Source organism: Apostichopus japonicus, chromosome 15 (genome assembly GCF_037975245.1).
Source record: "Apostichopus japonicus isolate 1M-3 chromosome 15, ASM3797524v1, whole genome shotgun sequence".
NCBI classification, from domain to species: Eukaryota; Metazoa; Echinodermata; class Holothuroidea; order Aspidochirotida; family Stichopodidae; genus Apostichopus; species Apostichopus japonicus.
Window position 1 is genome coordinate 10911356 of NC_092575.1, and position 18953 is coordinate 10930308.

The 18953-nt window shown below is 37.7% G+C and overlaps 1 protein-coding gene across 19 annotated transcripts in view; it reads right to left on the bottom strand.

Annotated features, from left to right (window-relative positions):
- Window positions 1-18953, bottom strand: part of LOC139980615 (uncharacterized) — an 81842-nt gene that overhangs the window by 23363 nt on the left and 39526 nt on the right. For all 19 annotated transcript variants that reach the window (XM_071992384.1, XM_071992378.1, XM_071992385.1 and 16 more), the window contains 15 exons: window positions 18376-18498; window positions 17866-17982; window positions 17228-17341; window positions 15451-15576; window positions 14308-14427; window positions 13141-13245; window positions 12415-12528; window positions 10914-11036; window positions 7785-7898; window positions 6670-6786; window positions 4884-5009; window positions 3385-3498; window positions 2320-2430; window positions 1626-1739; window positions 436-801 (listed from right to left, as the gene is read on the bottom strand). In XM_071992384.1, coding sequence (XP_071848485.1) covers window positions 436-801; window positions 1626-1739; window positions 2320-2430; window positions 3385-3498; window positions 4884-5009; window positions 6670-6786; window positions 7785-7898; window positions 10914-11036; window positions 12415-12528; window positions 13141-13245; window positions 14308-14427; window positions 15451-15576; window positions 17228-17341; window positions 17866-17982; window positions 18376-18498 — 2004 coding nt within the window. The remainder of the gene's footprint in view (window positions 1-435; window positions 802-1625; window positions 1740-2319; window positions 2431-3384; window positions 3499-4883; window positions 5010-6669; window positions 6787-7784; window positions 7899-10913; window positions 11037-12414; window positions 12529-13140; window positions 13246-14307; window positions 14428-15450; window positions 15577-17227; window positions 17342-17865; window positions 17983-18375; window positions 18499-18953) is intronic.

The window sequence follows — 18953 nt, forward strand, 5'->3', positions numbered from 1 at the left end:
ACTATTACAAGTGGGATCACCAGATTGAAACATTTTTTTGGGTGCTAAAATGAGCTGAAATGGGGTGGGGAAAATAGGGGAGTGGGTGTGGGAATATACTGAAGCAAGGGAGGTTCTGACAGAAAAATAATTTGGCTATCAGGTCCAAATATCTTTAATATGAGAAGCATTTTCCAATCATCTTAATTGGTATTCAGATAAAGGAATTTGGTCCATGGTGCAAGAAAGGGGTTAACAGCAGCACCATGTTTGATATCTGAAGAATAATGTTCTGTAGCGGTTAGCAAAGAACATGACAATCTATTGGTAGTTACTCAATAAAAGGAGGGTAACAGAAGTGGAAGGGGGTGGTGAAGTGGGGGGATGGTGAAGCGGGGGGAGGGGAATCAATGGGGACGGGAGAGGAGTGGTAGCAGTAAACAATAAACTACATACCTGGAATACAGATGTCTTGAACGATAAGCCTGAACCCCTGCTTTGGCTTATCGTTGTCTGTTACAAACGTCATCCACATACTACTAGTCGATGTAGTGTAATTGGTGCCCGCTCCCACTGAACCAGACAATTCTGCTATCAACGTGGAAGTGTCTAAGACCGACACGCCGTTTCCAAGTCGGAGAATGTCAAAATCTAGTTCGGTATCGAAGGACTGGATGTAGACATTGAGTTCTTTGTCGGTCGGTGAGTGTAGGAACCATTGGCATTGGTCACTGTTAGGGTAGTTGTTGGGGAAGTTCGGGCTGGTGATTTCAACCCCTCCACACTCTGGAAGCGTGTACTGAATGTTAAAGCAATCCAACACTGCGAAAAGAAAAAAACAGATGAAATAGTTAATTAAACAAACTGCTATACTATTTTCTCTTTGAAGTCTTAAAAATTAGACCAAAGTCGGTTGCATTCTCATTCTGCTTCCTTCGTTCTGGGTCTCACTACTTTTAGACGAACCAGGATCTTCCACGAGGACCGGGCGACCACCCCACCTGAACCCCTCTCCTCAGAATCGTTGCTCAGAAATGCATGAATGCTAGCTTTGAACCTCCATCTTAAAACTTGTCTGTCGGCTGGCTCTGAAAACTGTAGACAGATTCTTCCATTTCAGTTTCCGTTACTCACCTGTTTTGCTCACCCATGCTCGCAATTTAAAACTATATCTAATCAGTCTGTGTAGCCTGCTACATGCAGAGATGACTGTTGCAAATATTATTTCACATGCACTATCCAAAAGTGAACCAACTCAGTGCTATATTTTTCCTAATACGTTATGCAATATATGAAACATATGCAGAGTGCAAAATTCAACTTAAGTTCATGTTTTCCGAACTATGAAGAAACTGTGTGAAGAAGGGCTGCCTAAGGTCATTATCTGTAGCATTTTATACATAATTTTTAAAAAGGACGGGGCTGTGGTAACCCTCGAGTCATGGAAGCTGACTCGCATCAAGCTTTTAGATGGAAAATGGTGCATTTTAAGGCATACTTAGGCTGTGAATCATGTCTATGACCTAATAGGTCTACATGCTAGGTTGTCCTAATAATTGCTTTTATATTTTGGGTGGGTGGTTGTACACAACCACCCTGCTTAATTAATCCACGCCCGTCTATAATAATTTCATCTACGTATTTACCATCTTGGCAGATGAGTCCTCCGAAGTTGATCGGGCAATAACAAGTATAGCCATTTCTTTCGTCCACACAGGTTCCTCCGTTTAAGCATGGGTTGCTGGCACATTCATCGATATCTGTATAGAATACACAAAATAAACAGGGATATTATACAAAATGCCCGACAACTGAGTACAGAAAATTGTGAAAAAGCCTGTAAGGATTTGCTATTTAATTAAGACTCTGTGTTCTTCTTTCAAGCAACAGGTTCTGTTTAGTTTTTTCCCTAAGTTGCATGGCTATAAACTGTGAAAATGATTTAAACAAATTTCACTTTCAAACTGGAGAGAGCAAATTGCTACAGAGGGTCTGACACCAGAGGAGTAAGCCGTTTATTTATGCAGTAAAATAGACCATAATGCAGGGAATTCACACACTTAATACCTTATGTAGTCTATGGCTGGGCTGTTATGGGTGTAAAAGACTTAAAATTCTGATAAACTAGTTTATTAGTGGCAAAGAGTCAGCTTTTCAAGTAGTTTGGATCAAATCAATTATGCATGGCTAATTACTTGAGACAGACTTTGAAGAAATGGGACAATTTACACAACATTGTTAAGAAGAGAGATGTGTAAGTCATTCTTAAAGAGAACCTCCCCCCCACCCACACCTCCCCTACACCCCTGACAACATGGAAGGAGTTTTCTCTCTACTTACTAATCTCACAAACTGATCCTGCAAACCCTGGATTACAGTTACAGACAAAGCCATCCAGCAAGTCAGTACATGCACCATTCAGGCATGGATTAGGAGAACAACTGTTAATATCTGCAAAGAAAGAAGTAACATTATATGTATGAATATATATATATATATGTGTATATATATATATATATATATACGCCTACAGTGGAATTACGATCTTCCTTACCGGTTTCGAACCTCTGGACATACAATCAGCGTCCATAGCCTAGTGGTTAGGGTGTCCGCATACAGAGCGGAAGGCCCGTGGTTCGAATCCCGGTGGAGGCTGAAAGTTTTTTCACTGTTCTTGATTTTCCAACTCATTACGATTTTCATTTATATGTATATATATATATATATATATCAATATCTATCTATATATATATATATATATATATATATATATATATATATCAATATCTATATATATTCACATGTCACCTAAAACAGAACTAGTATTGTTTGATACAAGTGACAAACACCTACAGTGGAATTACAACCTTCCTTACCGGCTTCGAACCTCTGGACATACAATCAGCATCCATAGCCAAGTGGTTAGGGTGTCCGCATATAAAGAGTGAGGCCCAGGTTCGAATTCCGGTGGAGGCTGGAAATTTTTTCATTGTTCTAAATTTTCAACTCATTACGTTTTCAATTATATATATATATATACATATACAGTGAATGAAAATAAAAGACTTGAATATAAAAAGCTGTGTAGATTTGCTAACAGAAAACTTCACTATACCATTATCTCATATCACTGACTAAAAAAGCTGCCTACATCTGCCTTGGCTTATGTTTCAGAAACTATCTAACAGACTAAGGAATAATACTTCCAACTTACATCCAATTCTGAGAGAGTTGTTGAATAAAGTACAAAAAAAATGATAAGTTACATGAGAGAAAGTTGTTTAGTAAATGTAAAGCCTTGAACCCTTGGAGTAACTAAGGCTGTGGATGATTATTGGTTGGATGTTATGTACGCAAGGTTGTAATATGACAATCAGTAATCAAAATATAAAAGTTTAATCTTACTCGTCTCACACGTCCTGCCTGTGAAGCCTGTACGACATGTACACTGGAAGCCATTCACAAGATCTATGCAAGCCCCGCTGTTGATGCAAGGGTTGCTGGCACATTCATTAAAGTCTGCAGAAATAAAAGAAAGACAATCATGTCTATAATGATAGAAGGTTGTTCAGAAGGTAGTTCATTACATCTGAATAATGTTTCTGCTTGTAGCTCCCAACTGTTTGCACTATGCTACAACATAATGCGCCCCACCCCCCTCCCCCCATATTGTTTGAGCGGTCCCATACAGTGTCATCTTTTATACAACAGAAGGTGTGATAGACTGAGCCCACTATATAAACAGCTTGAAAGTTTTACACAAGAGGAGTGAAACTTAAAGGAGTAACAAAGGCAGGGATCGGAGACAATTTATATCCTTCAGTTACCTCAAAAGTCTCCTAATATTCAATTTTTAAGTTAAGCGCTCCCTGTTTGACTGCTGAATACGCTCGCTTTGAAAATGGGCTCCTAAGGCCTCACCACCATGCATAGTAAGCTGCAATTGATTGTGCAATACACCTGAAATTCCATCCTGATGACGTCAGGGAGGAACAACTCAATCGAGCAGTAGCGCTTTCTCCGTACAAATGCTGTACTAAAGCACAATCAGTAGACAACAATTACATTAGAATTTCATAACAAAAAACAAAAGAAATCAAAGAAGGTTCAATGGCAGGGCCGCAGCCTTATGATTTTGATCCGATATTCACAGCAGAGGAAAACGTAAGGGTAAAGAGGAAAAAAGAGGATCGTTAGGCAACTGTGCGATATAATGCCTACGCAGGTGGAGCGTGTGTGTTGCCAAAAAGTGGATAATTTTGCGAAGCTTTTTTCATTCCCAGAAGGCTGTTTGACAATCAAGACAGACTTTGAAACCGTTTGCCAAATAAAGCGGTACTAAGAGCTACGTAAGTGATGAACAGCAACATCCTTGGCCACACAAGGAACATTCCATTTGAATTTGGATTTAAGTGAGCCTAAGTCTGGCAAGGCATGCTGTGTGCTTAACCTTACAGTCAGCCTTCATTGTTACTGTTACTTAAGCGTAGCCTAAGCCTAGCTCCAGTGTGCTTGTTTAGCGTAGCCTATTCCTTAGAACTCTAGAATTTTTCGTAACTATGACCTTCAGGTGCCTCGTTAATATTTTAAACTGCATTGGGCCACGGAACTATTAATAACAGCTTCATGGTTGGGCCTATAGGAAATTGCGAGCTAGTTTCACTATGTTGAACTTATTGGCAAAAAGTGATAGTTGCCCAACAGGACTAAAAAATCTCAGCTTTCAGTTGATGCTTGAATAAATTTCCTGAAATCAGAATTGGGACTTTCTGCTTGGAAACGTTCATTTCTTCTGTCTAGTTTATCTTTTGGCTAATATCCTCGGTAGAAAGCAGCATATAAAACCACAAGAATCCCCCCACAGATGATAACTAGGAGCTGCTGTCCAGGTTTTGTACACTTACCTGATTCGCAGTTCAATCCTAAGAAGCCATCGCTACAGATGCACTGGTAGAAGGCTCGAGTCCCCTCCACGTGATCGGTACAAGTAGCTCCGTTACGACAAGGATTGGAGTCACAAAGGTTAATACCTGAAAGGTCGAGGAAAACAGAAGAGACCTTGGTGAATGAGTTGTATACATTCAATTATGAAATCGAATTATGAAATTGAATTATGAAATCTTACGAAAACCACATCACGAGACAGCTAGCGTTAAAATTTGTTCGAGCCAACCTCTTATGGCTTTTTCCCCCTTTTGCCTAAGAAACTCTAAAATGGTGTCTGTCCATCCTCTCAAAATTGTGAACTGTCCCAAGACATGCAATTGTCAGGATCACATGGTAACAGCCTGCTTGATGGGGCTGACAATGTAATCGCTGAAATAAACATGCTTCTTTGGGTGTTTTTGGGCCCATTTGCTACACAGCACTGGGTTATTTTCCTTGTCAGAAATAAATATATTCCGCTGAAAGTTGTAAGAATGTGGGGGAATGTTAATACTGCATAACGGTCAAGCCTGCCTATAGAAAAACAGTCCTCCTCAAATTCACTTGAGCATTAATACTGGTTACTTGACAGCATAAACTACCCAGATTACTGTCATTTGGATTCATCCTTGAGTGCACCTAATTAATTGACCAGTCACCTGTATGATTGTAAACACAAGTGCTCTAATGACCAGCACTACTTTCCTGTATGTGAAGACAAGTTTGGCTTGACCACACCAATAGTACACTGGGTGTTTAATCATGAATTTGCGCAGGGAGCGTTCAGTATGGCTATTGTTACGAACCTTGTGTAGATATTCAAACATGACTACCTACATTCAATGCAGGTGTCTCCTGTAGTACATGAATACCTACATTCAGTGCAGGTGTCTCCTGCAGTACATGAATACCTACGTTCAGTGCAGGTGTCTCCTGCAGTACATAAATACCTACATTCAGTGCAGATGTCTCCTGCAGTACATGAATACCTACATTCAGTGCAGGTGTCTCCTGCAGTACATGAATACCTACATTCAGTGCAGGTGTCTCCTGCAGTACATGAATACCTACAATCAGTGCAGTGTCTCCTGCAGTACATGAATACCTACATTCAGTGCAGGTGTCTCCTGCAGTACATGAATACCTACATTCAGTGCAGGTGTCTCCTGCAGTACATGAATACCTACAATCAGTGCAGGTGTCTCCTGCAGTACATGAATACCTACATTCAGTGCAGATGTCTCCTGCAGTACATGAATACCTACATTCAGTGCAGGTGTCTCCTGCAGTACCTGAATACCTACATTCAGTGCAGGTGTCTCATGCAGTACATGAATACCTACAATCAGTGCAGGTGTCTCCTGCAGTACATGAATACCTACATTCAGTGCAGGTGTCTCCTGCAGTACATGAATACCTACATTCAGTGCAGGTGTCTCCTGCAGTACATGAATACCTACATTCAGTGCAGGTGTCTCCTGCAGTACATGAATACCTACGTTCAGTGCAGGTTCCTCCTGCAGTACATGAATACCTACATTCAGTGCAGGTGTCTCCTGCAGTGCATGAATACCTACATTCAGTGCAGGTGTCTCCTGCAGTACATGAATACCTACATTCAGTGCAGGTGTCTCCTGCAGTACATGAATACCTACATTCAGTGCAGGTGTCTCCTGCAGAACATGAATACCTACATTCAGTGCAGGCATTTACATGAATACCTACATCCAGTGCAGGTGTCTCCTGCAGTACATGAATACTTACGTTCAGTGCAGGTGTCTCCTGTCCAGCCGGTGCTACATACGCAGTGGAACTGACCTTCTGGCATGTTGAGGCAGGTAGCTCCATTGAGACAAGGGTTGGTAATGCAAGGCTCAACAACTGATGGTGAGACAAGAAAGTATTGATGGCAAAACTGTCTTATAATATTATGTACATGAGAAGTAGATGCAATTCGGAAAATATTTTTAAAAGATATGGCCTATCTTGCAAACTTGAGAAATAACATCAGTGGGAGCCGTCAGGGATAACTGTGTACCACTAAGGGCTAATAGGTACATGAAGTTTAGGTCACCTTTTTCAGAACAGAATTTGTACACGTGAACATTTATGTAGCATTAGCATGGATTTGAAGCTAACACTCATCAGTACAAACATAATACATTTGTGTCAATGATGTACTTGTCTGAATCGACAAGAAATTGTTGTCCTTTTACTTCCTGTTTTAGAGGGGGAAGAGCTAAAGAGAAATTTCACTCATTTAAACAATTCTGACCATGTTTGAAATTATACTTATCATTTGATTACAGCTCCTTTAATTTTTTTATGGACAAATTCAAAACAATGCTTTGAAGACAACATAGCTTGTTTATATCAACTCTTCAAGCAATTCTAACGTTCGGGCTGGTTACTTTTCAAGATATTAATGTCAACCATGTAATTCCCACTGTTCAAAGGTTCTCGATTTGTTGAATATGTCTTCAAAAAAATGGGTTTTGGCCACTTAATTCAACAAATCTTTCAGACACTCTAACAGAGCCTTACATAAAATATGTTTATTCATAAAATAAGTTTTAATAATTCATAATTCATAAAATTAACAGAAAGTGTTTTGTATGAGGGCCTGCCATTCGATGGTTATCATTTCTAAACCAGGCCATTAGTGCACTCGGATACTTTAAACTGTAATACTGCAACATGAAAATGTTTCAAGCTTCTTGAAAGTTTATCAATTTAATCTAGAAACAGACTGTTGTAGACAAGCAAGCAAACTGTGACTTTTCAACAAATTTTACTATCGACTAAAGAAGAAGAAGAAGAAGGGAACAAAAATATAACGAAAATCATGACTTCAAAAATAGTTGTTTACTACTACTTACTCAGTTCGCAGTTGATGCCGTCATAGCCTGGCCTGCAAGCGCACATGTAGCCAAAATTTGTCCTATGACAGGTGGCGCTGTTGTCACATGGGTTACTGCTGCAAGCATTCACCTCTAATAAAGATTAAAAGAACGAGAGACAAAAATATATATTAGAAATGCAAAATCAATCATACACACATCGCCACTCGTTAATAGTTGGACAAAATTTAGTTCCATGTTCTATACTGATGAATCTGACTAATAAACATGTGACTTGCAACTCATTGCTCGTAGAACCTTTGGTAACAACTTTTGCATGGAACAACTCTCTCCTTCCAATGTTTAAAAAAACAGTTGTTCCATAAAATATGTTGTTTTGTTTGTAATGTTTTTTTTTTTTTTTACAACATCAAAAGATATTCAAAATCCTCAGAGAATAGGTCACATACTTTGTACCGATGCTTCAAATATCTTTCACGTAAGAATTGAAACTATGTGACTACTCTCATTTTAATACTATGAACATGATTGTCAGATAATTTTGACCATTCTGAGCGACAAAATGCTTCATTAAATTAATTTCTTCCACACGAATCAATCAAGTCTAACCAACTAGTGCAAAGTTGTGTCAAAATACAACAAATTACTTCTTTTTCACCAAAAGGATACCACCCACTGCTAAATAGGCCAGGTTAATACGTTTATCAGAGCTACTTTATGTAACAAGTAGAGTTTAACATGTAAGTTAGGCCAGGTTACTATGTTTATCAGCTACTTTATGTAACAAGTAGAGTTTAACATGTGAATTAGGCCAGGTTACTATGTTTACCTACTTTATGTAACAAATAGAATTTAACATGTAAGTTAGGCCAGGTTACTACAATTACCAGCTACTTTATGTAACAAGTAGAGTTTAATATGTAAGTTAGGCCAGGTTACTATGTTTATCAGCTACTTTATGTAACAAGTAGAGTTAAACACGTAGATTAGGCCAGGTTACTACAATTACCAGCTACTTTATGTAACAAGTAGAGTTTAATATGTAAGTAAGGCCAGGTTACTATGTTTATCAGAGCTACTTTATGTAACAAGAAGAGTTTAACATGTGAATTAGGCCAGGTAACTATGTATATCAGCTACTTTATGTAACAAGTAGAGTTAAACACGTAGATTAGGCCAGGTTACTACAATTACCAGCTACTTTATGTAACAAGTAGAGTTTAATATGTAAGTTAGGCCAGGTTACTATGTTTATCAGCTACTTTATGTAACAAGTAGAGTTTAACACGTAGATAAGGCCAGGTTACTACGTTTATCAGAGTTACTTAACGTAACAAGAGGAATTTAACATGTAGATTAGGCCAAGTTACTTTGTATATGAGCTTCTTTATGTAACAAGTAGAGTTTAACATGTGAATTAGGCCAGGTTACTATGTATATCAGCTTCTTCATGTAACAAGTAGAGTTTAACATGCAAATTAGGCCAGGTTTCTATGTTGAACAGCTACTTTATGTAACAAGTGTAGTTTAACATGTAGATTAGGTCAGGTTACTATGTATATCAGTTACTTTATGTAACAAGTAGAGTTTAACAGGTGAATTAGGCCAGGTTACTACGTTGAACAGCTACTTTATGTAACAAGTAGAGTTTAACATGTAAGTTAGGCCAGGTTACTATGTTGAACAGCTACTTTATGTAACAAGTGTAGTTTAACATGTAGATTAGGCCAGGTTACTATGTATATCAGTTACTTTATGTAACAAGTAGAGTTTAACATGTGAATTAGGCCAGGTTACTATGTTGAACAGCTACTTTATGTAACAAGTAGAGTTTAACATGTAAGTTAGGCCAGGTTACTTTGTTTATCTACCTAATGTAACAAGTAGAATTTAACAAGCAAATTAGGCCAGGTTAATATGTTTATCAGCTTCTTCATCAAGGGCGGCGGAAGCACTTTTAATCTGGGGGGGGGGGGCACCGACTTCGAAGGGCACTTTGCAGAAATTCGATTGGACTGATGCAGCCTGATATTTAGTACCCTTTATAACTCTTATTGTATTATCTTATTTGCGTATACACATCACTCCATCAATGCCCGCCCCCCCCCACCCTCAAGGAAAATATGCATACTAGCACTGCAATATCCAATGTGCAAATTGGGAAACAAGGAACAAGTTTTCTTTTGAGACAGAATGAGGTGAAATCATGCTAGTTGCTAATGTAGGAACTTCCGAATTAGAGTTTATTTCTTGTTAATACCTTAACAAATTTTTGCCATTCGAAATAGCTTTGAGTTTGACCCTCAGAAATTCATTAAAAGTCAGGGGCGTAGCAAGGATTTGCAAAGTTGTATGCACGACTATCTGAGCGGAGCGCCACCATCGGTTGGCACGGCGCGTACAAGAAAATTTTTGGTTTTACAATGCCCTCAGATGGCCGGAAACGGCCCTTCCTGAGTGTTCATTCTGGTTCCCTGGCGTCTTGCTAACTTGAGACACCTCAATTTTTATGTAGAAAAAGGGCACATTTTTAACCTGAGGAGAAGTGGGGGGGCACGTGCCCCCTGTGCCCCCCCCGGTTCCGCCGCCCTTGTTCTTCATGTAACAAGTTGAGTTTACCATGCGAATTAGGCCAGGTTACTATGTTTATCTACCTAATGTAACAAGTAGAATTTAACATGTAAATTAGGCCAGGTTACTATGTTTATCAGCTTCTTCATGTAACAAGTTGAGTTTACCATGCGAGTTAGGCCAGGTTACTATGTTTATCAGCTACATTTTTTGAAACGAAGAGTTTAACATGATAGTTGACTATGGCTAGGTTTACCTACTATGTATGTGTTATAATTGGCAATGCAGTAACAGCTCATCTTGTTCTTAACAGAAACATCAAGAAGTTAAATCATTTGTTGCATGCACAAATACCACAACTTGGTAATATATTTTTTATTAACACATATTTGTGTGTCAGGGAAATATGTTACACACAATCAATAATATAGCAAAGATGATTTTCCATTGGTAATTAAATTAGAGTTTCTATGTTTTTTTGTTTCTTTGTGGGGTCAATTTACGTGATCATTACGGCCCAAAATAACTGTCCAATCGAACAGGTAATAAAAAGAAAGAGAAAAATATAAAATTTACCTGTTTCACAATTCGTTCCTGTGTACTGAGGTAGACAATTACAAAAGTACTGCCCTCCTTGTAAATCATTACAAGTGGCTCCGTTCTGGCAAGGCGAGGGCACCGAAACGCAAGGATTCACATCTGGAGGAAATGTTACAGAGAGACAAGATATGACAAAGTCTGACCCTATAATATGTAACAATCCTCATGATGATGATAATCAAACTTATCCAAACAGGGAATAATAATCTGCTGACTTCACAGTGAGAACAGAATGGCCAGTCGGGAGGTTAGTTTAAGAACAATGGAAAAGGGCAAACATATTCCTTTCTTTTTTTTTTTCCATTGTCTACAATTTCCAAGTTAGTTTTCCTTTGTTCATTTTACAAGAAAAACTATTCTCTTGAAATTCCTTCCTTACCGCTTTCTGGGTTACATGACACTGGTGCATGATCCCTGGTTACAAGGTATGCACGTTACAATGGCTTCTGACTGGCTCCCCCCTCCCCTCCCGGAGCCACGAAATTGCTACATAGGGGGCATCACCACCAACATAGGGCTGGGTAGCTGGCTTGGTAGAGCACTGGACTTGTAATCCAGAGTATGTCACTGGTTCTAGCCATTAATGTCTTCGCTCTTTTCCACAGTTTTAAGATACCCGTCATTCATCTATTTATACCCAGCTGCTCTTTTCAGCCAATTTGGAGTATATTTCTTTGTTACATTCATTCTACTCTTACTTTCAATCCTAGCTAATTGATATATTTTCTTACACTAGATGCTTACTAACTATGAACTCATTTTCTTATTTTTTTTTTGTGTGTTATTGCTTATTATATATTATTATTATTTTAAATTTTACTCCCAAGCTTTGTTGGAAAATTGATACTGGAAATAAACTGAACTGACTTCAGACCAAACATAGCTGATGTATTCTATTGAACTGATTTCAAACTATGAACGGTTAGAACCATTGCTTGCACCATGTCAGATGTCTTACCTCTCTGCAGTCTAGTAATTGGTTAGGCGGCCAGCTTAAACTTCTCACTGTAGCTCCCCAACCCACCCCACCCTACCAACCCACCCCACCCCACCAACCACCCCCTCTTCATCATCTATGCCCATAGGAGTTTAAATATGACCCTATCCCAAGTGACAAAACTAACATTATCAACTGTATTTATGTTTATAATTCACAGAAGATGGAGTAGGAATTGCAATCACACTCTGGGCAGCTTGTTTTAGTGAAACCTTTTTCAAGTACTAGACTTTTGGTAGGAATTCTTGAATGTGTCGGAACAGCTGTTGATGGATAGATTGCATTTCAACTCCCAGCAGGGATTAGCATTATATAGGGATTAGCATACAGGGATTAGCATACAAAGCAACACTGCTAAGAACACAAATCTGAATTTATTTGAACAGCCAATATATGAATATATCTGGCTGAGGGAGTTACTTGTTTTTATCTTATGAATAAGGCAACATTTGAAGGCCTATCAATATCAAATTTACTTACACTGTTCACAGACACGGCCTTCGAATTCTTCCGGGCAGATGCAACTGAAGAAGGTACCAGAGTTCACGCAAGTGGCAGCATTCTGACAGGGGTTTGAGAAACAGGCATCGACCACTGTATAGGAGAGAAATGGATGTTGTAGGAGGAAGTGAGGGAATAATCAGCTATTATTGTCTGCTGCAAGTCATCTCAAATATAAATCAAGAATTTCAAGTAATCCCACCGACTGTCATCATGTCTGTTTCACCGTATAAAAATCTCTTCCAGTAGCCTGCATTTTGCCCCCTTTTCTGTGGTTTTAGTTGCAGCCAACAGGAATGAATAAACGTAGGTATATAACCACTCTTTTACTCTTATACACATATTTCATACTTATCATTTCTTTTGGCTAGAGGTTGCTGTAGATACATTCCACATGGTAATGATCTACTTTGCGACAGTGTGCAATGTGATAACAGCTCCTGCACATACAAACTGCAAGATCCACCTACCACTAGGACATGACTTGTGCCAAAAAAAAAGAGTAAAAAGTTATTCTATTGTCTATTGTTCTATTGTCGTTTAAAAGCAAAAAGGTAAGACCCTTATCAGAAGATACTCCCTTGTCGGTTGTGATAACTTATGTATATATATAAAAAAAATTGATATAATTCTTTCAATTTTTGGATGATACTCAAAGGCATTTTCAAGAGAGCTTAACGTCATTATCACTTTTGTGATACTTACATATGGCACAACTTTCTCCTGCATAGCCAGTTCTTGTGCAATCACAGCTGCCGCCAATACAGATACCTCCATTTAAGCAAACAATTGCATCACAGGGATCGGGAGCTGACCGACAAGAAAGCAACGAAAAACAAGGAAATGAAATTAAATGAAAGGAAACAAGGAAGAACGCTTCTGTAATCACCGGTACAGATAGTTAAACGTAAATAATCTGATATATAATGGACAAATTCTGCACGGCAGAGATTTTGATTCTCAAAAGTGGTGATCGTAATGCGACTTTCAATGGCTACAACCCCCACCCCCCCTTACAAGTTCACAGAGCAGCCTTGGTGGCAAAGTAAACTTGTATGATGCTGGGGGTGGGGAGGGGGGGAGTTATAGTAGTCAGCCTCTGTGCTCTTGTATTGATGATTGATGTTGGCAGCTATTGAGACATATTAAGTACTACCATTGGCAGAACTATGAAGAGGAGTGACAATTGACCAGCACGATTAAGACCAAACCTGAACCATAAAGGAAAGACAACAGAAACATCACAGACTTAGACAAGTCACGGTATAAATTTTGGACTGTAATGGTATCATACTTAGTGCTTTCCAAGATCTTGGTCTACCCAAACCTTCCCAGCCCCCCCCCCCCCCTTAGTTGCAGCTCTTACAGCCAAAATGACAAATAAAGAGTAACTAAATATGCTGTCATTTTAGTTGGTTTTTGGTACAAATACTTGATTACCTTTCACCCCTGGATGACAAGTGAAAATACAAGACGTCTCATGGTAAAAAAGAGATATCATTAGTGGCACTATGAGATCACACAAATAATGGAAGTCAACATGACATGACATTTAAACCATGATATTGTTCACATTGAAAATGGAATGTGGTTGTACAAAGCAGGTTTGAAGGAAGTGGTGGAGGGGCAGGGGGGGGCATTATTGTTTATTGCATGCATCTCTATCACATCTGATAAAGAGATGGTGGTTGGCTGTCTCTCTTAACCAATGGGTAAAGAGTTTAGCGAGACAGAATTGGTTACCTTTACATCCGAGTGGTTGGTTCATATTACTTTCTAGAACAGGTCAGTTTAACATTGCGATCTGACGGATGACCTTATAAGTTATTCGTAATGTCTGAAAGATTTGACGTGATTATCAAAGTGACTTACGTGTCTCGCATCTGGTACCGGAGAAGCCTGCAGTGACCGAACAGTCACAGTCAAAGGAGGTGATACGATTGTAACAATCTGCCTCGTTCAGACAAGGATCGGATAGACATGGATCAGGGACTAGGAAGAAATTAAAAATTTAAAGTTAGAAGATGTTTGTTCTACTCAATCATTTATCATAATAGAATATATTTGTGGTTGGTTTTCTGCACATAACCTATCTAACCTCCTTGGTGAAGTTTTTCATATTCATAACAGAGCTAATTATTAAACAGATAGTTATATTGTCATTTCATATTTTAAAAAAAAATGTTCTTGAAGTGACAATAATATCACAGATTTAGATCTACACAGTAGTCCTGCAAACTTGTAACATTATATGCAGTGACAGGAAACAGGTTTTTGACCTTTTTTTGTTTTGTTTCAAAGCCTTAATTAGACAAGGTAAATGTAAACTAAACTTATATAAGAGCCTACTTCTTAATAGCAAAACACTCGATTATCATTTGATGTTCACACTCAACTTATTCCCCTAATATGGTATGTTGTAACCACACTAGTCTATTGGTGACAGAACTCTGAAACGGGAATTGGGTTTAGTTGTTGGCACATCATATATTGTTCACTGTTCACCACTCTGTCATATTCTCTTCATGACATTTCACCTTTGTGTCTTCATTCACACTTAAGTCAGTCTTTACAAACATCCCTCCTGTTCATTCTTTTCTAATTTCACTCAATTTAGTCTTTACTTTGTCTCCCTTTCACTGTCTACTTATTTGTTGTAACATATAACTATATGTAACATATAACTATATAACTATAACAAAGATATAACTATATGTTGTAATATATAACATATAACTATATGTTGTAACATATTACTATATGTAGTCAAACTATATGTTGTTCATTGTTCACTACTCTTTCATGTTCTCTCAATGTTTTTGTTCTTTTAACATATAACTGTCTGTTCTTTTTCTATTGTTGAACTTCAGTATTTTGTATAATATTTGCTGCTATCTACCCGGTGCCTATACAAGGCTAACAGTTTATAATCCATTGTTTTACATTACATATACTTTACATCGCAAAAGAAAAGCTGAAATCGCAGTTTGTTATTATCTACAAGTCTGATCTTACCAATCTGACAAGTTAATCCAGTGAATCCTGGCACAGTTGTAGTTGAACAGTCACACGAGTAAACGTTACCGAGTGAAGTACAGCTTCCACCATTTTGACAGGGATTGGAAGCGCAGGGATTTGGGGCTACAGAAGGCAATAATGGAAAATATGTATGCATTTTACATTAATACGTTACTTTTTTTTATACAAGTGCTTAATAGTTTACACTGTTGTGTTCCACAAATTTACAAGCATTGGAGAGAATGCCGATGTGCTAAGTTAACTAAATTTATATCGATTACAAAAAGAAAAAGAAACGTCTACACTATACTTGTGTCATACTAAATTCAAGTATTGACTAAAATAATAATAAAATAATAATTCTGCACACTCAGATAAGGTTAAAAAAAAAACACAAAATTGATCACTCATGCATGCAGAGGCCATTACCCATATTTGAAATTAATGCATTTCAACAAAACTTGCATAATGGAGCTGAGTCTGAATCATTCAGCAATTTTCAAGTTCTGCGACTAAGGTATGCTTTTCAGATTAATTTACTTGACATATTCAACTATAAGCCATTGACGAGAGCGATGGATTTCCTGCGTTTTTCTTTTCCTTTTAACTTTAAGACAGTTGGAACAGATTAATTACTTAATACGCTGAGATCATTCTTCAAACCTGAAGAGATTGAAAAGGAATGACTGTATAGTCTACATGTCTACAGTAAAGTATAAACTTGGTTAATACCAGACTTCACTCTAGACAGGGTAGAGTGTCAGTGCTTATGTTGAGATGAGACAGGTAAGCGAGGGAAACAACATCAATCTAACACAATGTGCAATCTGAATGAATATTTATAGTGAGGCACTTCTGCACACTGAATATGCATTGATTCCTTTCATAGTCATGCTGTTACATATGCATCCTCCATATAATCATTACAAAAGGAAGGAAGCTCATACTGCACACATTCCAAAGAAATGACTTCATGAATATTTATAGCGAGGTACTTCTGCACACTGAATATGCATTGATTCCTTTCATAGTCATGCTGTTACATATGCATCATCCATATAATCATTACAAAAGGAAGGAAGCTCATACTGCACACATTCCAAAGAAATGACTTCATGAATATTTATAGTGAGGTACTTCTGCACACTGAATATGCATTGATTCCTTTCATAGTCATGCTGTTACATATGCATCCTCCATATACTCATTACAAAAAGAAGGAAGCTCATACTGCACACATTCCAAAGAAATGACTTCAACTAAAGTCTAGACTCATTTCGGAAACCCGTTCTCACTCTTTTGTTCCCTCTTGACCCTGCACAATTAAACATTTCAAAGTCCATAATATCCTTACGGCACACAGTAGCTCAGTGGCGTAACCAGAGGAAGGCCAGGGGGAAAAGCCCCCCCCCCAAATACGCTTTGTGCTACAGTCTTGCCCCCCCAAATGAAATCCAGTGACATTTTTTTCGAGTTCTAATCACAAGTATTCATACCTCAGGGCTCATGTTCAAACTTCATATAAGGTCAGAACTTGGTAATCAGACCGAGATATTGAACATTTTGGGCCTTCATCATACCTACATACAGAGACCGTCGATCAATATCGTTGTGGATGTGTATTTGTGCAGAACAGGTGCCCATTAATACATATATTTCTTGGTAATTTCTATCATCAGCCATCACAGGGTTGCCCCCCTAACATTAAAATGCTGGCTACGCCACCACAGTAGCTTCCACTCATGGCATACTCTGCTGCCACACCCACCCTTACCAGTTTGACAGAAGACTCCTGTGTAACCATCCTGACACTGACATATGAAGTAGGAAAAGAAATTCAGACAGTTCCCATTATCTAAACATGGTTCGGAGGCACACGCATTTGGAGCTGAAGAAAAGAAAAATTAATGCAAATTATTTGGACATGTGATTTAAGAATTAAAAAATTAAAATTAAAATAATAATAGAGAAAAAATTCTTATTTATGATCTAAACAAATTCCTTTGACAGAGTCGCTGTATGATAGTTTCACTTCGATTTACGATTTGATCGACAACTCTCGGGATGGCAAACTAATTTTGTGCTCTGCTGGTCATGAAACTAACACCAGTTTTAGGTCATAAAAGAATTCAAAATGTTTTTTTCGATTCAGCATTCGAACAGATGATAATCATTGTAGTACATAAAAAAAAAGAAAACCTTAATAACAATTCAACCGCACATGACTTCATCAAACCATATTTAATTTTGCTAAAGTTTTCAGTTTTGTGTTTCAAAGGGTTATGAAAACTTTAACATTTTTTTTTTTTGGCAAAATGGGAATAAGGCCTGTTTTTAGCTTTTTAGTTGTTTCTTTAGTTGTCTTCACAGGTGGTCAATGATAATAGAACATTTTGATTGTAATTTACTTACGGTTGAAGAATTCACAGTTGCCTCCCACATAATAGAGCGGGCAGATGCAGTTATACCTTTCTCCGTTCTGAAGACAGGTTCCCCCATTTTCACATGGCTCAGAAGTACATGAATTATCTTTGAAAGAAAGCAAAGAAAATCGAAACACCGTAAAAATTAATTACATAGAGTCTTTGGTACCTAGAATTCAACATTTAAATCTACACAAAACCACAAGCCTTAAAAATATATTATACAGACAAATGTAGAAATACATAAATAAACACAATGGTCCAACTCCAATCCTTATGACTTCTGATTTGCTTTTGAATTTTTTTTCAATTCATTTTAGAAAAAACTTTGCCCCCAAATGTGAAGAAGTTGACTGTCGAACTCATGGGCTTTAACTAATCAAAAGTGATATATATATATTTTTTTTACATTTTTCTTGAAACCTCAACCTTTGTTATAATCCTTACTACTATTAGCATTATTATTACTATTATTATGTATTTTGTATTTTGCCCTTACCTGGAGTAAACATCTCACAGTAAGTTCCTGTATAAAATTCAGGACACTGGCAAACAAGACCAAGCTGGCTGCCTCCCCTTAGACAGGTGGCTCCATTCTGACAAGGATCATTCAGACAAGGATCTGCAAACATACAGCAGAATAGCAACACTCTTTAAATTATTCTACTGTCCCCTGCTTTGAATACATGAACTACATTATGACACAAAATTATTTAATTCATAAATATATTACAAATGGTCTCGAAGTTTACAAATTATAAAAAAAATATATATAAATATATATATTAAAAAAATAAAAATAGAAACCCTGTTCCATTCAGTGGGCCAAACTTATAATAGTCCCTGATTTCTTTCAATTCTCAACATTTCTTGTTTTACCTATCAACCTATACCAAGTACTTCTCAAACTAAGATGGCAAACGATCACACAAAAACAACTTCCATTATGTTGTCTTTTCCATCAAATGATGGCTAACGAGCCAGTTTAATAGTTCCTGATTTCTTTCAACTATCAACAGTTCCTATTTTACCTATCAACCTATACCAAGTTCTTCTCACACTAAGATTGCAAATGAT